At 39.0% G+C, this 21,369-nt stretch overlaps 1 protein-coding gene across 2 annotated transcripts in view; it reads right to left on the reverse strand.

Annotated features, from left to right (window-relative positions):
* The window catches only part of fstl5 (follistatin-like 5), a 792,341-nt gene that overhangs the window by 174,532 nt on the left and 596,440 nt on the right, over positions 1 to 21,369 (reverse strand). For both annotated transcript variants that reach the window (XM_063045029.1, XM_063045028.1), the window contains exon 7: positions 14,256 to 14,422. In XM_063045029.1, the coding sequence (XP_062901099.1) occupies positions 14,256 to 14,422 (167 nt within the window). The remainder of the gene's footprint in view (positions 1 to 14,255; positions 14,423 to 21,369) is intronic.

Consider the following 21,369-nt stretch of genomic DNA (forward strand, 5'->3'; position numbering starts at 1 on the left):
TATGAAGAGTATTTTTTATAGCAATTTTATTTTTTTCACTATTTTCAGATTATGCACGCCCATTGCTTATGTCAATAAAAATAGTGATCTATTGGTGACCAACTTTCAAATCACTTGTAGGTGACATTATCCAGGGGAGAACCTATCTCAATATCCACAGTAACTTCCTTTTACAATTCACTTTAATTCATTTCATTCAGAGAGATGAACTGTGATTAACAAGCTTGTCATCGCCATCTCTCAGCCAGCACAACCACAGTTGCTCATGTCCATTATTCTCCACCCTTTCACTGACAGCCCTTATGTTCTCCTCACCCTCTTTCCCTTTCTGCATCTCAAAGCCTGATTTCTGATTTGTCTTAGTTCTACCGACCCGAGGTGCTAACCTCCAGAGATTTCCTCCTTCTGATTAATGTTTCACTTTAACGTCAACAAACTCAATTTTATTAAACAGGCATTCTAAAGGAAAACTATAGTTCTCATGCATATATTCTGGCATATTTACAAACTGTTTGTGACCTTGTGAGTGTTGCAAAGTATACTGTGAAGTTCTATCAGTCTACTTTCTTAAAAGTGAAGTAATGACAGATGGAGTTACAATGAGATTGGGTTGGGATTCATAAAAAAACTTCATTATTCTCTGAGCATGAATTCAGAGAAAATTGAGAAACCATTTTCCTATGGCATATTAAACCATGGATGAAATTGATTTATGTGGAGTTGAATATGGCCTGAGATAATGGTGAGAATAAACTACAGGAGCAGAGGGGAATTTATGACGATATGATGTTGTGTCATGCTCTGTGATGTTCCAGGACCATTCCTATTAAGCTTGGACAGCGCTCTACAATTATACTTTTTTCTCTGCCACTTGGGTGACTTTACTCCAACACAACACTTTGATCTTTCCAAGTGTCAGCTGCTGTGTTTAGAAATCTGAGCTTGTCGAAAAAGAAAGACCCCTCTATGGTGACTATCCACCACACCCTGAGCACTGTGATCAGATACGGCTTCTGTTGAGAGCCCTTCTCCTCACCACACACCACCTCTTCCAGCCTTAATCTATGTATCCTCCACCCACTCTCTTAAGCATGCTACACTGTATCGTTTTGTAGAGGAACTTTTAATTCAGCAGAATTTCCTTCAGTATCATCCATATTAGTTCTTGTTGTCAAGTTAAGTCACGTCAAGTTTATTGCTATTTAACTATATATGTGTTTACCACCAAATGAGACAGTGATTCCCTGGACCAGGGTTTAAAGCACACTAGTGCACATAACACACAATAACTTAGGAAAGTAAAAATTAGACTACCATCACTTTAAAGCTGATTAACCAAGGCTATCTTTTAATACTCTGACAGAAGTCACTCTCATTCTTGCTAGAGTGTACTGTTTTTTGTTTATTAAAGGAAAATAGATAATTGAGCATAGATACCCTTTTGTTTATGTTCAAATTATCCCTCTGTTGATCCAATAGGGACTTTCTCTGTGATTGGCAGGCAGACAGGATCTTCTCTGTAACTGGCAGACAGGCTTTTTCATCAGTGATCCAGACCATGCCAATGGAAACTGGTGCACCTAAAGTACCGAAGGAGAATCTGCCATGGCTGAGACTTGGTCTATCCAAGCTTACTCCTGCATGCCTGGGCTCAAATGTATCCATGCAGGGCTTACTACTGATTGCCTGAACTCAGCTGCAAATAATTCAATCTTGCTTCCATTTTCTCTGAGCTCAGACCCATATTATTCCAGGCTTAGATTTAAGAGTCTGGCTTAGACCTGGTACGTCTCAAGTTTAATTTTTAGTGTCTGGACTGAGATCTACTCCATTCTAGCTTATTCCAAAATATTTGGGCACAGACCTGGTCTATCCTGGGCCTAGCCTGATTATCCTGTGCTCAGATCCATGTGATCCTGTGCTTAGTTGCAAGGATTCTGGACTCACAGGACCATCAAGGGCTAGGTTGTGAGTGTTGGAGTTCAGGCCAAGGCTACTAGTCCCCAGTATTACATACTCAGCTCCAATCTACTCTGGACTTAAAACCAAGGCTCCCGGTCTCAGTCCCAGTGTTGAGTGTGTACTACATTTAGAATAAGATTCTTCAAAGAGCTTGCTCCTTCTAGTAGTTGAGGAGATGAATATGAACAATACTATGCTATAAACTGAAGTGAAAGAAAATGGTCAGGCCAATTCTCCTCATTAAAGCAAGACTGAAATAAAACAAAATTAACAGATCATTCACTTGATGGAGTTTTTGCGATCTTGCTGTATACATCAGCTGTTTTTTTTTAACCATCTGAAGTTCAAAGTTATTCATCATACAGCATGTTTTACTGAGAGTTGCTGAAAAGTATAAATACAAGTTTCTTACAGTTAAAGATAATATTTGCTGAATAGATTTTAGTACAATTATTTTAGAAAGGACAACCATGTCTTTGCAGGCAGCACAGTGTACTCTTTATTAAAGGACCTCACTAATCATCTGCATCCAGCTTCAACTTCCAAAATGGTGCTTGGAAGCAGACTGATAAACACAGCATGCTCAAAATAGCAAGCTTAATCCAGCAAAGTCTGTGCCACAAATGTGCATGAAAGTGCCCAAAACAATTCTGCCGGCTGCAGTAACAATGCAACACAAATTATAGAACTGATCCAGTTGCTCCGTCTCTGAGAAAGCTAGTCAATTACAACAAGTAACATCTAAAACTTTAGTGCATGCTGTGTTTTCTGGCACATTGATGGATGCCTTGTGTTTTCAATGCCTACTTGTCAAGCCAACAATCTCTACAATTTCTACGAACATCGAGAACCATGGTTTCAAAATGATCAAAACAACATGCAGAGCTTATCCCAGTGAAAGGTTAACTAGGCAGTTTAAAAACGACTGGACAGCATGGGAAGCTGAAAAGCAAATCTTAGCATAAGTTTACCTAACCATTACTGAGCGAACAGCAATATAGAAAATTATGTAAACATCACTCTGAGCTCTGGTCAAGTGCCAATGTACTATGACTGACCACTTTAGCTGGCAAACAAAATTGTTACCACATGCAGCGATCTTTTCCAGAGCTTTACTTGTGTGTTATGATGCCAAAACAATATTTCAACTCTTGATGGAAACAGTTTCTGGCAATGAATGTGACAATAGTGACTGTTTTGACTTCTTTGGATGCTCGCTCTGAAGTGAATGTTTATTTGTCTAAGACAACTTGCAGCTACATATAATTTGCTAATTTTTTATGAAACATGATCAATATGCTGATAAATATTACTTTAAAGATTTTGGATAAAGCACAGAAAGGAACATGTTTGATGCGTTTGACGTCCTTTTGCCTATACTCAATGGAGTTCACAAGGATGAGGGGACCTCTCAATGGAATACTGGATACTGAAAAGACTGGATAGAGTGGACATGCAGAGGTTACTTTCATTAGTAGGAAAGTCTAGGATCTTATGGCACGGCCACAGAATAAAGGTTTGTCTCTTTAAAACTGTGATGAGGAAGAATTTCTTCAGCCAGAGGGTAGTGAGGAATATGTGGAATCTGTTACCACAGAGGGTGGTGCAGCCTTCAGTGGGTGTATTTAAGGCAGAGGTTGATAGGTTCTTGATTGGTAAAGGGGTTAAGTGTTACAGGGAGAAGTGTTTTGGGCTGAATGGGGTTGAGAAAAAACATCAGCCATGATTGAATGGTGGAGCAGGCTCAGTGGGCCGAATAGCCTAATTCTGCTCCTATATCTTATGGAAAATCAGGTGCAAAGAAACAGAACAGGATTTCAATGGATGCTGGCAGTTAATGCTGCTTTCTCACGGCTCCAGCAAACCGTGGCAGGGTCATACCTGACACATTCGGTGTCTGGAATTTGCACATTCTCCTGTGATTACATGCATTTCCCTGGGAGTCGAGTTTCCCCTCACATCCCAAAGAGCTGCTTGTTCATAGTATAATTGGTTGCTGTACATTGACCCTTGTGTGGCAAGAGAATCAGCAGGGAATTAAAGGGCATGAGTGACAGAATGGCTTTCAGTAAAACAACTGGTGACGAGGAATGCTGTGATTACTCTGATGGTCCAATTGGTCCCCTTCTATGTTGTAAGGAAATATGAAAATACAGTTTGATTCTGTAACTGATGCTATGGATCTTCATTGATATCATTCACTGAGAAGATGTTTAATACTTAAGTGGCAAGACAAAATCTCAGCACAATAGTTATTTTTATGGCAAAAGGGAATTCTATTCTATACAAGACCTTAGTTAGACTCCACTTGGAGTACTGCGTTCAGTTCTGGTCACTTCACTATGTGTTCAGTTCTGGTCACCTCACGACAGGAAGGTTGTGGATGCTACAGAGAGAGTGCAGAAGAGATTTACAAGGATGTTGCCTGGATTGGAGAGCATGACTTATGAGAATAGGTTGAGTGAACTTGACCTTTTCTCCTTGGAGCAACAGAGGATGAGAGGTGACCTGATAGAGGTGTATAAGATGATGAGAGGCATGGATCATGTGGATAGCAGAGGCTTTTTCCCAGGGCTGAAATGGCTAACATGAAGGGGCATAGTTTTAAGGTGCTTGGAAGTAGGTACAGAGGGGATGTCAGGGGTAAGTTTTTCCACACATAGAGTGTTGGGTGTGTGGAATGCACTGCCAGTGAAAGTGGTAGAGGCTGATACAATAGAGTCTTTTAAGAGACTCTTAGATAGATGCAAAGACTTGAGAAAAATAAGGGCTATGTGGTAGGAAAATTCTAGGCAGTTCCTAGAGTAGGTTACACAGTCGGCACAACATTGTGGGCCAAAGAGCCTGTAATGTGCTGTAGATTTCTATGTTTCTAAATATTTCACAATGGATTAGATTAGATTATGAGGACACTCAGTCCTCGTTTATTGTCATTTAGAAATGCATACATGCATTAAGAAATGATACAATGTTCCTCCAGAGTGATATCACAAAAAAAACAAGACAAACCAAAGACTAACACTGACAAGACAGCATAATTATAACATATAGTTACAGCAGTGCAAAGCAATACCATAATTTGATGAAGAGCAGACCATGGGAACCGTAAAAAAAAAGTCTCAAAGTTCCGATCGACTCCCAATAGTCCCCGATAGCAAGCGGCAGAAGGGAGAAACTCCCTCTGGCGTAAACCTCCAGGCACCGACAAAATGCATTGGAAGCACCCGACCACAGCCGACTCTGAGTCCGTCTGAAAACTTCGAGCTCCAAACAGCCCTTCGACACCAAGCACCGAGCACCATCTCTGCCGAGCGCTTCGACCCTGTCCCAGCCGCTGAGCAACAAGCAAAGTCAAGGATTCAGGGCCTTCAGAAGTGAAGGGCTTGTTAGTTCAGTGGCTAGGCATTGTAAAGAGGTATGGGGTTCAAGGTAATACATTACGAGGTGATGCTTCGATGAATATGACTGGACACGTGCCTGCAATAGGCACAAATTCAATATCCTAGTATGGAGGGTGAATGACTGAGTAAGGAAGTGTGTTGCGGTGTTACATTGATAGTATGGCCTTGGAACATTGCTTATGTCTCAAACTGTTTGTTTCACACTTCACTGTCTCTTTCTGTGAAGCTGTCAAACAACTGCCCCAAAAAAATTGGCTTGTCCTGCACAGCATGTAAGGAGAGCCTGAAGAAAAGTCTAACCACAGATGAGATGTTCACTGATTTCTTTTAGCAGTAGCTTTGAGGATTGGGGCAACAGAAGACTGAAAATGCTTGGCCCTATCTTTGATCTCAGGATTTGGTGCAAAGTTTGGCCAAGTTTGAGGATGGAAAGTGATGTTTCTGAACTGTGCCACCATCCAGGGGCAGAACAACGAATGTCTCTTGTATCTGATATTGAAGGGAGAAATAGGAAGAAAAGTATTCCATGGCATGTGAGCATCTTAAAAATGTATTTAAGTATGGATAATTTTCTTAAGAAATTATTAAGTTATTTTGACAACAGCAAAATACATCTTGCCATTTCTCTCTCCTTTGATTGAATTATCTACACCAATGAACAAAGAGGCAAACTTGTTGTTAATTGCACATATTAGACACCAATTCGTTCCGCAATGTCATTGCCTTTCTTTTCTCGCCACCTTCATTAGCACTTCCATCCTTCCCATCAGCCTTTCTTTGGATCCTTCCAGATTGGTAGAATGATCCTTTTGTCTCAGCGCTCAAAATTAATACAATCAATACACACATATCTCTGAGTTATTACCCTCTTCCACCATTGCAAGGCTAATTGTTCCATGGCAGACTGATGTAACAAAATTGACAGGCCTTTGGAGATCAGTGTAATGCATCCTGCTACACTGCCACTGCTCTGTGAGACTAGTAAAAAGCACAAATTCGCCAGAGCAACAGCAAACTGCTCACAAAGGAAATGAAAAATTGTAATTGCTGCTGTGATTTTTTTTGTCTTGCTGTGCAAATCTTCAGCCTTTTCTGGATTCTTTGCATAAATCTGACTGTGTATACAGTATTTGATAGGAATGTATTATACATTCTTGCATGAATGTTACGCAGATAACTAATTGGAAAGATGCCAAATGCTAGCCGTGCCTCCATACATATTTTATGTATTCATTTATCTATATCATATCTGGGGATTTGTATTATCACCACAAATCTCCTGACTGCAGTTTTCGGATTCCAATCAAAGTTATGACTTTAAAGCATTTAAGTCGGGTATGTTTAAATCTTGGTATACTTTGAATTCTCCGTGTGTGACTAAATGTGGAAAACCTAGTCTTGCTGAGTGACAGCTGATGTTTCACTATGGTCCTATATACATTGTATACAAGTCCACTTGTATACGATTCACTGTATAGGAGTCCACTTACCAATTCTAAACCAGTTAGCCATCGAGATCCCATTCAACTGAATGAGATTTCAAGACTGGGAGGAAAAAAAGTAATTTGTTTTTCATTTATTTTATTTGAATATTTTAATTTTAAAATTTGTGGATTTTATAATGTTTTAAATATTAATAATTTTTATACCTTGCTACTGATAAAACGCAGCAAACATTCGTCAGATTGATTCTTAAGATCACAGGCCTGTCATGTGAGGAAAGATTAAGTGGGTTAGGCCTCCAGTTGAGAGTTCAGAAGAATGAGTGCGACTGTCATTGAAATATACAAAATGCTTCGAGAGCTTGAGAGAGGGTAGATAGAAGAGGATGCTTCCTCTGACTGAAGAGTCTAAAATTAGGGCTTAAAGGTAGGTAATTTAGCAATGAAATGAGGAGAAATCTCTTAACTCAAAGGGTGGTGAATCTTTCAAATTTGCCGTCTCAGAGAGCCATGGAGGCTCAGCCACTGATTACATTCAAAACTGATTTTGAGAGATTTTTGAGTAACAAAAGAATCAAGTGATTTTGGACAGGAAAATAATTATCAAGGTGGAATATCACCCACCATTTTAATGATTGTCAGAATAGAATTCAGGGGCAAAATGACCTTTTCCTACTCTAAATTCTTATGTTCCTACTTGCGCTTGTTACAATAATTTGCATATATCCCTCAATGTTAAAGATTTAAAGGCAAAGATAGAAAACTTCCCAAGCTTTGACAGAGGCAAAGCTCTGCATCACCTTGTCCTCTGGCAGGGTGCTCTAGGGTGTTGTCCCAGCAGCACACCACCTGACTCCTAATTATGCCTGCAGACTCATCATCCATTTCCTGGATGGAGAGAATAACTTCGATCACCCCTCATATCTGAACAACTTGCAGCCAGAAAGCTCTCACGAAGAACAATGTAATTTATGGCAAATGTCATCCAAGCAATAGACATGCATACCTTTCTGAACTTCTGAATACTGCTATGGGATCTTAGATATTGAGTCTAGCATATCTGCGGATTTGTGTTTGTTACTTCTTGTTTTATCTAGAGGCATTAAGCCCTTGTGCTTTCTGTTGAATTTGTCAAGTTTATTTTGACTGGCACGGGTTTTCTGTGTGCTATGATTATTCCTGATTAGCACACCTTGCGGGGTCATTGTGTTTCCAGAATGATTCGTCTCGCAGTGTCGCTCGGTCGAGCCACCGAGCTATTTGAACTTGTATAGATAAGCTCTTGTTTCTGTCTCTACATGGGAATCTGTTGTTCATCCGCACCTGGGTTCAGTCACCTGTCAGCACACATCGAAACACATATCACTTGACACTTTCATAGTATTGGCTTAATACCTTGTTCTAAAGATGTTATGGCCTCCTGATAACAGGTTTCATTAGTACAGAAAGCAGAAGTTTTTGACCCACTTCACTTCTGCTTATGGAGTAATTTAAATAATTACTAAGACTGATATGTGAATTCAGAAGAATCAATTCAAAATTAAACAGAATATTAATTTTAACTTTCATGACATAATTTTAAAGGTTTATTCATTTTATCTTAAACAACTGAAAAAAAGATTTAAGTCTATGAAAACTCTGAAAAATCTTGAGGCTTTCTTTAATAAAATATGCTCATCATTATTGAGAAGTCTAGTAGTATATTGACACTGTGCAGCTCAGATCTTTGTGTGCAGCTGAAGTATATTACAGTGACTTATTTGTTAAGGTGATGTAGTTGCAGATGTTTCTAAAATCTGAGTGCTAAGGCTAGTGCTGTTTGATGCCACAAGCTCTTGTATCCCTATAGCCATGATAATCTCTTTCCCATGCTGTTTGCCACAGTCTGTATCAACTTTGTCTCTGAAGAAGATATCCTTTCACCTGGTGTGGTTCAATCAAGATGAGTACTCAGATTATGGTAGCTGAAAGCAGCAGGGCAGAACTTAATCACCCTCACCATACTTCTTTGGCTTTAGAAACATGAGAGGCTTTTTTCAGAGCACAGCACAAGGGTACATTTCATCTCACTGTATCCATCATGAGGCTGCTTGGAAGAATAATCCAATAATCCTCTGATCCTGCCTCTTAACCCAGCAATTACTTCGGGAAAACATTTTGTAATTCACTTCTGAAAACCATGACTGACATTTCAGTGAGTGTATTCTAAATCATAATTACTTGGGTAAAATTGTCCATTTTTTTTCACATTGGATTTATTTGTCAATTATTTTAAATATAAGACCATTAGACATAGACACAGAATTAGGCCATTTGGCCCAACGATTCTGCTCCATCATTCGATCATGTTTGATTTATTATCCCTCTCAACCCTATTTTCCTGCCTTCTCCCCGTAGTCTTTGATGCTCTGACTAATCAAGAATCTATCAAATTCCACTTTAACTATTTCCAATGACTTGGCCTCCACAACAGGCTGTGTCAATGAGTTCCACAGGTTATATACCCTCTGGCTAAAGAAATTCCTCCTCATATCTGTTCCCAATGGGTGTCCTTCTATTCTGAGGCTGTGTCCTTTGGTCCTAGACTTACTCATTTATTTCTTCTACCAAAGTTCATGACCAGACACTACGCTTCACTACATTCCATCTGCCATTTCTTTGCTCATCCTCCCAATCTGTCTACATCCTTTTACAGACACCCTGCTTCCTCAACACTATCTGCCAATCGACCTATCTTCATATCATCCACAAACCTAGCCACAAAGCCATCAGTTCTGTCACCCAAGTCATTGACATATAAAGTGAAAAGTAGTGTTTGCAACACCGCCATTTGTGGATCACCAATAGTCACTGGCAGCCAACCAGAAAAGGCCTTCTTTCTCCCATTCCTTACCTCCTGCCAGTCAGCCAATGCTATATTCATGCTAGTATCTTTCCTCTAATGCCATAGGCCCTCATCTTGTTAAGTGCCTCATGTGTGTGGCACGTTGTCAAAGGTTTTCTGAAAATCCGAGTAAACAACATCCAGTAACTCTCCTTTTTCTATCCTGTCTGTTACTTCCTCAAAGAATTCCTACATACACTATATGTCCTGGTGGTAGAACTGAATTGTCTCTGTCAACTCCAGTCAAATCCTGCCACGATCCTGAACTCAGTAAAATTTAATTTTATCCTTCTTTGCTCTAAAGAAAGTAACTCCATTTCTCCAATTCCTCCATGTAGCAAAAGCCCCTCATGTGGTAGCATGCTTCTACATCTCCTCTGTAGTATTCAGGGTTTTTACGTCCTTCTGTAGGTGTTTTATATTTCTGAAAACATCCTTGCTTCTGTACTGAAAAGGTTCAATATTAATTCATCCACTCTCCCTACAAGTAGCCAGACATCATTGCAACAAGGTAAATCTTATGATAAAAAACTATTGTGACTGCACCTCTGAAAAAGTTTCTGTAACCAGGAAGTTTAGAGTGCAGGTGTTCAGAGAAGAGGGACATTTTATACAAGATTAAATGTGTCTCCTACATTCAAATGCTGACCTGTTTTAAGGTCAATGTTTTTCATAGCATCCCATATGGGCCTGCAAGAAGAGCAGTGCATTCCCAATACCCCAAAGAAGCCCAGCCAGTGGTGACCCTCTCTACCTTCTGCTGGGATCATCACCTGGATCTCTGTCTGTTTATCAGCCCTCAAACCTTTGAGAATCATCAGCAACCCTCCCATTGTTGAACTCTGCTCAATGGACAGCCAGCTTATAAATCCGGTCATCCTCAAGATTCAAGATTGCTTATTGTCATTCTTCAGTCACAAGAGTAAAGAGAACAAAATCATTGTTACTCCAGATCCGATGCAGCATAAGAAACACAGACATAAAGAACACAATAAATATAAATACATAAAATAGTTTGTATACATAGACTGATGGTATGTACACAAAGTGGCAGGAGCTAGGTACAGAAGTATCTGTATATAAGGTGTGGTGGGTGGGTTAATGGGTGTAAGTGTTGATCAGCCTGATGGCTTGGGGGAAAGTAACTGTTCTTGAGACTGGGGATCCTGGTGTAGATGCTGAATAGCCTCTTCCCTGATGGGAAACCATCCATGAGCAGAGTGAGCAGGATCCTTCATGATATTGCTGGCTTTTTTCTGCAACCTTTTTATGTACACTCTATGTTCTTGGTGGTGGGTAGCCTGGAGTTGGTGATGCACTGGGCAGTCTTAACTACCTGCTGTAGAGTCCTCCTGTTTGCCACAGTGCAGTTTCTATACCCTGCAGGTATACGACATGTTAGGATGCTCTCAGCTGCACATCTATAGAAGCCATGAGTATTGAAGTGCTTGTCGCAGGAAGTGCAATACAATTTCCAGAGGTCCTACTGTCAAATTCAGCAGGCTTGCCAAAAATCTGCTTGGGTCCCCTGTAAATATTATGCCTTGCATGGCTGCTAATAAACCAAAATCCTACATGCTGCAGATGGACAAGGAATATTGGGCCTTCCAGTGATGATCATATAACAAATAAATAAATGTACTTTAACAGACAAAAACTTGTTTCACCACCTTCAAAGTTTTGTGAACATGAGCCAAAGTTTGTGCTCTTGTATCCTGTTAAATTATGTTATCTCTCTCCCACTTAATTTTCAAGATGCATACCTCTTCATATCAAATTTTATTTGCCAACTTTCTACCAATTTCATCCTTTTGTCATGACCCTCTCGTAATTGCCTTTTTGCTCTTTATAGTTCCATTGTTTGTGCAGTTTTCTTCAGCAAGTTGCGTGAAATGTAAGAAATATGTATTGTCAAATTAACCCTAGAAGTTTCAACTGGAGTGCTGTCATGAACCTTAAGAATCACCTTGGATACGGGCTAGGATACAAGTTGTTTAACACATTGATCTAATCATTGTGCCAAAGACATGAATGGCTTGTGCAATCATCTTGCACATTTGCACACTATCAAGAGAGGCTATAAAGTATGTGGGCATGATATTAGCTGGTATTAATGGAAAAAACACATAGGTAGTCATTAGAATACTAACTTCTGAGCATAATTCACCACTTTTGAGATAGCTTTCATTACATTTTTCACACATAACTATTTATAAAGTGGGATAAAAGTGAAATTTTACCTCTTACTAAAGGAGACTACAGTCAATGTCGATTAGTAACCCAATTTAGATGGCCGGTAAATGGTATAAAATATTTAGGTATAAGACTTGATAATGATCTAAAGAATTTATATAAATTTAACTATTTACCACTATTGAAAAAAATTCAAGAAGATCTTGACAAATGGATGATATTACCAATAACATTAGTAGGTAGAGTCAATGTTGTAAAAATGAATATATTTCCTAGATTACAGTATCTGTTTCAAACATTACCAATACAATTGCCACAGAAATTTTTTCAAGAGTTAAATAAATGTGTGAGAAAATTTCTTTGGAAAGGTAAAATGTCAAGAATATCACTGGAAAAATTGACATGTAAATTTGGGTTAGGAGGGTTACAACTTCCAAACTTTAAAAACTACTATAAAGCAAATCAACTTAGATTTATTGCATCTTTCTTCGATGATCGAAAACCAGCATGGATTAAAATAGAACTAGACAAGATAGGAGAAAATAGACCTGAAGATTTTATATATAAATGGGAATCTAAATTGATACGGGAAAAGAAAGAATCTCCTATATTAACACATTTGATTGATCTATGGAATAAGATAAATGTTGATAATGAAACACAGAAATCTCTATTAGCAAGGAGTCCTTTGTTCCAAAACAGACTTATTCCTTTTACAATGGACAATCAACTTTTATATAATTGGTACCAAAAAGGGATTAAATTTATAGGAGATTGTTTTGAACGAGGTATATTGATGTCATTTGAACAATTAAAGGATAAATATAAAATATCTAATAATACTTTCTTATGTTACTTTCAATTAAGGGCTTACTTAAAAGGTAAGCTGGGTCAAACAACGTTTTTTGCCAAAACCTAATGAAATTGAAATTTTAATTCAAAAAGGGAAAATTAAAAAATTTATTTCTTGTATGTATAATTTGATTCAAGAACAGACAATTAAACAAGGAACCCATAAGTCAAAGCAAAAATGGGAAACAAATCTGAATATTATTATTGATGAAACAAATTGGTCAAGACTTTGTCTTGACAAAGAAATTGGTACTTTTTTACATTCTACTTGGTCTTGTTTTAAAATTCAACCCTTTTGGATAAATTTAAGAATCTTATTGGAACAAATTACTGCAATTCAACTTCCACATAACCCTGTATTATTTTTATTAGGTGATATTGAAGGGATAAAACCGAAACTTAAATTGAATAAATATCAGAAAGAATTTATAAAAATTGCATTGGCAGTAGCTAAGAAGACTATAGAAGTTACTTGGAAATCTGATTCGTATTTAAGTATGGATCGTTGGAATAATAAAATGGCTAGTTCTATTCCACTTGAAAAAATTACTTATAATTTAAGAGATAAATATGTAACATTTTTGAATATTTGGCGCCCTTATTTACAAAAGATAGGATGGCATATTTAAGTGCTCCGATAAAGACTTTGGTCACTTGGGGAAAGTAACGAATAATTATACCAAATTCATTTTGAATCCCATGGAGCATGTGGAAACCTTCCAATAACCAGGCAGTTCTTTTCCTTTCTTTTTAGGTAGGACTATATATGGGGGGGGGGAGGGTTAAGGGGAGGGGGGAGGGTAGATTCTTTTTTTTCATGTATTCTTTTTGAAAATTCAATAAAAATTATATTAAAAAAAACTATTTATAAAGTGAAATAAAAATTTGCCTAATACATTGGCAATATTTTCAATTTATTTATCATGAGATGATGAAATGAAAATCCCTCTCCTAAAGAACTGATTATCAATGCTGAAGACATAAGTAAACCAACACCAGAAAATTTGGAGATTATGGGCAGACACACACCATTATCAAGTTGTCCAGCAACATGTGGATGAAATTTTTCTGGAGGACCAATGCCTGTGAGTTTGTGTGTCCAGGCCAGGAACTGGAGGTTGGAGGACTGATGCCTGTGAATCTAAGCGTCCAGGGCCAAGCACTGGAGGCGCCCAGTGCTGGGGTTGGAGTGTGAGTGTGAGTGTGTGGAGGTGGTAAAGGGGCTTGTTCTGGATTTGTGTTGTTGGTATTGCTTGTGTTGTTCTGCTGACCAATGTGGGCATGCTATGTTGGCACCAGAATGGGTGGTAAGACTTCTGGGCTGTCCTCAGCACATCCCAAGGTTGTGTTGGTTGTTAATGCAATCGACACAGTTCACTGTATGTTCCAATGTACATGCAATAAGTAAATAAGAATCATAATCGGAGATAATTATGATTGAAAAAACAGTCCAAATTGCAAACTAAATTCAAAGTTTTACAAGATAAAGAAACATTTACCTCAACAAAATATATCACTTACACTGATATCTTCCAGATCCAAGTTATTAAGAACAATATTGTTGCGTTTCCAAATTATTGGTGGCCTGAGGATTCCCTGAATTGAACATGTTAGGACTGCACTCTGCCCCACTGTTGCCGTAGTTACACTCACTTTCTGATCTTCTGCCAGAGTCAATTGAACCACCTCTGGAAAAATAATATTTTTAAAAATTAGTTAACATTTCCTATTGATCTGATTAAAATGTCTGTATATAATAACAAATCAGAAATATTTTTAAAAAGATTCCAGGAACTCTTCAAAGGACATTACATTTTAGCATTTATTCCTCATTGGGATTGACTAATATCATGCATGAAAAGCCTTTTACTTTAGATATGTTTGTAGTGAGATGGAAAGGAGTGCAGAAATTAAATGGGATGTAAATTTCCAAAAACAGTAAATGTTCAGAGAAACAACTAATTTGAATTATCATCTGCAGCAAGAAATATAATTATATTTCCATTCTCAACCAAAATATCACCAAATATTTGTATATTTATACAAAATACAAGTATTTGTATAATGCTAAATTCACTCAATATAATTCAGTAAGGTCTGGCTTGCATATCGTGATAGCAAAATCTTAAGAAATTAACAAATAAATTACTTTGGTGTAGCTATGATTCTATTATAAAAATAATTTTAATAAGCACATTTTATACCTATGAATGACAAAATGTTATTTTGATTGCATTGCGTTAAACAAGAGTATCAGCTCCACATTCACCAACAGAACAGGTGCACCACAAGTCTGTGTGCTTAGACACCTGCTCTGCACTTATGGCTGTGAGGCTAAGCATGGCTCGAATGCCGTATTCAAGTTGCTGAAGACACCATTGTCGGCTCAAAAGTGGTGATGAGTCAACATACAGGGGGGAGATTGAAAAGCTGACTGAATGGTGCCACAACACAACCTCTTACTCAATGTCAGCAAGACCAAGGACTTCAGGAAGAGGAACTATCAAATGATCAGAGTTGGAGAGGGTCAGCAACTTTAAATTCCTCGGTGCTGTCATTTCAGAGGACCTGTCATGGGCCCAGTACATAAGCACAATTATGAAGAAAGCATGGCAGTGTCTCTACTTCCTTAGAAGTTTGTGAAAATTCAATTTGACACCTAAAACTTTAACAAACTTCTATAGATGTATGGTGGAGAATATGTTGACTGGCTGCATCACAGCTTGGTATGGAAACACCAATGCCCTTGAAAAGAAAATCATGAAGAAGTAGTGGATACTGCTCAGTCCATTATGGGTAAAGCCCTCCCCACCATTGAGCACATTTACATGGTGCATTGTTGCAGGAAAGCAGTATCCATCATCAAGGATCATGCTCTCTTTTCACTGCTGCAATCAGGAAGAAGGTACAGGAGCCTCAGGACTCACACCATCAGGTTCAGGAACAATTATTACCCCATCAACCATCAGGCTCTTGAACGAAGGGAGATAACTTCATTCAACTTCATTTGCCCCATCATTGAAATGTTTCCACAATCTATGGACTCACTTTCAAGGACTATTCATCTGATGTTCTTAATATTTATTGCTTCTTTATTATTATTTCTTTCGTATTTGCACAGATTATTGTCTTTTGCACACTAGTTATACACCTAGTTGGTCTGGTCTTTCATTGATTCTACGAGGGGTGATTGATAAGTTTGTGGCCTAAGGTAGAAGGAGTCAATTTTAGAAAACCTAGCTCATTTATTTTTCCTACACTTACACACTTAGTCCAGCAGTCGTGGAGCATACAGATCCTTTCTTTGTAGAAGTCGGCATCTTGGACCTCCAGAAGTGGTCCACAGCAGGGGTGATTGATAAGTTCATGGCCTCAGATAGAAGGAAATGAGTTACTACCTTAAAACTTTCTGCATTTTCACTCAAAGAGCTGAACTGCATGTGCACGTAACGAGAACTCATTTCCTTCTACCTTAGGCCACAAACTTATCAATCATCCATCTCTGCTGTGGACCACCACCTGGAGGTCCAAGACGCTCTTGTTACATGCACATGCAGTTCAACTCTTTGAGTGAAAATGCAGAAAGTTTGAAGTTAATAACTCATCTCCTTCTACCTTAGGCCACGAACTTATCAATCACCCTGCTGTGGACCACTTCTACAAAGAAGGATCCGTATGCTCCACAACCACTGGACTAAGTGTGTAAATGTAGGAAAAATAAACGTGCTAGGTTTTCTAAAATTGGCTCCCTCTACGTTAGGCAACGAACTTATCAATCACCCCTCGTATTATGGTTTTTATTCTATTATAGATTTATTGAGTATGCTTGCAAGAAAATAAATCTCAGTATTGTACATGGTGACATGTTTCCTTTGATAATAAATGTACTTTGAACTTAAACTCATTCTGTCCAAGTGAACAATATTTTTCAGTTTAACTTTTCACTTTTACTTTTGGAAAATTATAGAAACATAGAGAAAAGGAATAGGTCAGCAAGTCCTCAAGCCTGCTGTATCATTCAATGAGATCATGGTTAATCTTTTATCTTGATATCATATTTGCAAACTTTTTTCCTACCATTTGAATGTTTTTCTGTCTAGAATTCTATCTCTTGCTTAAATACATCCAGCAAGCTGACTTCCACTGCGATTTGTGGTGGAATGTTCTACAGGTTCACCACTCTCTGGGTGAATTGTCATCATCTTTTTAAGGAATTCTTCATGATGTTCAGTCTGTTCCTAATTTCTCAACCAATATTACTAACTTGGTCATCTGGGCATTATCATAGGGCTATTTATGGGACTTTTTACTTTCCGGTAAAAAACATCCCCACCCCCTTTTCTCCACTCTGACCTTTTACCTCTACAGATCTGCATATTACTTCACTCTGGGTCCCTTTCTCCTATGGTCCACTCTCCTCTCCTATCAGATTCCTTCTTCTCCAGCCCTTGACATTTCCCACCCAGCTGGCTTCACCTATCACTTTCCAGCTAGCCTTCTTCCCCTTTCCACCACCTTTTTATTCTGGTGCCCTCTCCTTTCCTTTTCAGTCCTGAAGAAGGGTCACAGCCCAAAATGTTGACTTTCCATAGATGTTGCCTGATGTGCTGAGCTCCTCCTGCATTTTGTGTGTGTCGCTTTATAATTGACTTGTGTTTTCTACATTACAACTGGGCACAACACACCAGAAGAGATATTTCAATGAATATAAAGTGCTTTGGTAAGTTCTGAAAATGATTTGAAAGACTTTGTATAAATACAACACTTTCTTTTGTATTAAAAATCATCATATATACAAGGACTTGAAATGAATGTTAGCATTCATTTCAAGAGTCTAGAATACATGAGTATTGATGTGATGCTGAGACTTTATAAGGCATTGGTGAGGCCTCATCTTGACTATTGTGAACAGATTTGGGCTCCTCACCTAAAAGAAAGATGTGCTGGCATTGGAGAAGGTTCAGAGGAGGTTTGCAGGAATGGTTCCGAGAATGAAAAGGTTATCATACGAGGAATGTTTGATGGCTCTGGGTCTGTACTCACTGGAATTTAGAAGGATGGGGGGTGGGGTGGATCTCATTGAAACCTTTCTAATATTGAAAGACTTAGATAGAGTAGATGTGGAAAGGACGCTTCCCATGGTGGGGGAGTCTAGGACAAGAGGACACAGCTTCAGGATAGAGGAGGCATCCAGTTAAAACAGGTGTGGAGAAATTCTCTTTAGCCAGAGGGTGGTGAATTTGTGGAATTTGTTACTACAGGTTGCTGTGAAGGCCAGGTCATTGGGTATACTTAAGGTAAAGATTGATAGGTTCTTGATTGGACATGGCATCAAAGATTATGGGGAAAAGGCCGGGGAATGGGGCTGAAGAGGGGGAAAATGCATCAACCATGGTTGGAGCAGACTTGATGGGCCAAGTAGCCTAATTTTGCTCCGATATCTTCTAGTCTTATAGTTGTGGACTTGGAACTTACAGTACCACTTTATAACTTAGAGCCTTTTCTAAAACATTGTACCTGTCATATTGAAGGGTTGCTGTTGCATTTTCAAAGATCACATCAACATTTTTCATTATCCATATACTACAATTCACAATGCCTTAAAAAATCTTCAACCCGATCCCAATTCAATCTTATCCCAATTTTTGTCAAATCATAAAAAAAATGCTGATCTACTTGCAATGGAAGAAGATGTATTAAGACATGGACAGGTTATATTGATGGAAGAGGTATCTGAGTAGCTAGATGCACTAAAAGTGGACAAATTAGTCAGGTCAAATAGGATACATTTTAGTTTGCCTGGGGAAAGAAGGGAGTAAATTACAGGGAGTAGATGTCCTAAGTGTAATATTCTCGCCACCTATAAATTCAAGGATAGCACTCAAAGACTGGGAAATTGCAAGTGCTACATTCCTGTTCATGTTCATAACATCTATTTAATGTTCAACCAACCACAACAGCATTAATATTTTCTTGAACACAAGTCAAACTGGCACTCATGAGGTTTACCCCTATATGCCAAGACTGTAGGGATAAACTGATTGACTGGTAGTTATGGGATTTAAGTATAGGTGGAGCAGGTTACAGAAACAGCAGTTTGGAGCAGAAGTATATTGGTTTATTGTTACATGTACTGAGGTACTGTGAAAAATATTGTTTGTACAGATCAATAATTAAAACACTGCATTGAGGCAGTACAAGGTAAAACAATAACAGAATGCAGAATAAAGTTTTATGGTTGCAGAGAAAGTGCATCACAGGTAGACTATAAGATGCAAGATCATGATGATGTACATTGTGAAGTCAAGAGCCCATTCTTATCCATACTAGGGAACTGTTTTGTAGTCTTTTAACAGCAGGATAGAAGCTTCCCTTGAGCCCGGTGGTGCGTGCTTTCAGGCTTTTGTATCTCCTTCCCAATGGGAGAGAGAAGAAGACAGAATGTCGATGGCAGGTGGGGTCGTGGACAATACTGGCTGCTTCACCAAGGCAGCGAGAAGTGCAAACATGGAGTCCATGGAGAGGAGCAAATTTCCATCATTGTGTCCACAATTTGCTGCAGTTTCTGTCTTGCAGTCACTGGCAGAGCAATTGCCATATTGAGCCAATTTGCAGATAGGATGCCCTCTTTAGTGCATCCAGATAAGATGCATCAATAGTTTGATCATGGTCAGAGAGGACATGCCAAATTTTCTTTTGCCTCTTGAGGAGGTAGATGCATTGGTGAGCTCTCTTGGCCATGGCATCTACATGGTAGAATCAGGACTGTCTATTGGTGAAGTTCACCCTTAGAAACTTGAAGCTGTCTGACAGTTTGACCTCTGCGCCATTGACAGGCAGACCTACTCCAATTACCAGAAATGTCGAGAATCAGGAAACATTGAATGAAGGTCAAAGTTTTAAAAAAGCATGGTTAGAAACACTGAATGGGGCAAATGGTCAGTTCAATGTTCAAAGTTCAAAGAAACTCAACAGAATCCAAAAAAACACACACAAGACGGTCAGACATATAATGTGCAAAAAATAGAACAAATTGTGCAAACAATAAAAGAAACGTGGACAAAAATACGAGGGATGATTGATAAGTTCGTGGCCTCGGGTAGAAGGAGTCGATTTTAGAAAACCTAGCACATTTATTTTTCCTACATTTACACACATAGTCCAGCGGTCATGGAGCATACGGATCCCTTCTTTGTAGAAGTCGGCGTCTTGGACCTCCAGAAGTGGTCCACAACAGGGCTGATTGATAAGTTCGTGGCCTAAGGTAGAAGGAGATGAGTTATTAATTAAACTTTCTGCATTTTCAGTCAAAGAGATGAACTGCATGTGCATGTAACGAGAGCTGTATAACTCATCTCCTTCTACGTTAGGCCACAAAATTATCATTCACCCCTGCCGTGGACTACCTGGAGGTCCAAGATGTTCTCATTACATGCATGTGCAGTTCAACCCTCTGAGTGATAATGCAGAAAGTTTGAAGTTAATAACTCATTTCCTTCTACCTTAGGCCACAAACTTATCAATCAACCCTCATACATAAAACATGAACTGCAGAATCCCTGAAAGTTAGTCAACAATCAGTGAGCCATTTCAGTGCTCAAATGACATATACAGGAAGTGGAGAGGAGTGATAGGTTAAAGATGAAATTTAATTCTGCAAAATACAAAATACTTATAAGCATGCCATTTAGGAGCATAACTGCGCTCTGCCAGTTAAAGTTGATTATAGAAGATGTGATGTTAACCTTGGCTTCTTCGCAGAATGTTACACTATCATGAGAGGCAATATAAAGGAGGGGTTATAATTGTATAAGGGGTACACAGATGGAGAGATTAGTGGGTATTTGTGAATGGGTCATTGAAGATGGCAGGGCAGATTAGGAAAGAGATTAAGGTGGCATATGGAGGTGTACTTTAACAGATTTTGTGTGCATGAGGACTCATGGTGAGTACATCAGCTACATGTGGAGTGACAACTATGGGAACCACACTTTAAAGGTAAAGAAGAGATTTACTGAAGTGGATTCTGGTGATGAAAGACATTAGACCTGTGGATAGGCTAGAAAACAGAGGAGGATAAGAGGAGAACAACAGGAATTCTGCAGATGCTGGAAATTCAAGCAACACACATAAAAGTTGCTTCACCTGTGAGTCGGCTGGGGTGATATTCTGCGTCTGGTGCTCCCGATGTGGCCTTTTATATATTGGCGAGACCCGACGCAGACTGGGAGACCGCTTTGCTGAACATCTACGCTCTGTCCGCCAGAGAAAGCAGGATCTCCCAGTGGCCACACATTTTAATTCCACATCCCATTCCCATTCTGACATGTCTATCCACGGCCTCCTCTACTGTAAAGATGAAGCCACGCTCAGGTTGGAGGAACAACACCTTATATTCCGTCTGGGTAGCCTCCAACCTGATGGCATGAACATCGACTTCTCTAACTTCCGCTAAGGCCCCACCTCCCCCTCGTACCCCATCTGTTACTTATTTTTATGCACACATTCTTTCTCTCACTCACCTTTTTCTCCCTCTGTCCCTCTGAATATACCTCTTGCCCATCCTCTGGGCTCCCCCCCCTTGTCTTTCTTCCCGGACCTCCTGTCCCATGATCCTCTCGTATCCCCTTTTGCC

The sequence above is a fragment of the Mobula hypostoma genome, chromosome 4 (assembly GCF_963921235.1).
Source record: "Mobula hypostoma chromosome 4, sMobHyp1.1, whole genome shotgun sequence".
Classification (NCBI taxonomy): domain Eukaryota; kingdom Metazoa; phylum Chordata; class Chondrichthyes; order Myliobatiformes; family Myliobatidae; genus Mobula; species Mobula hypostoma.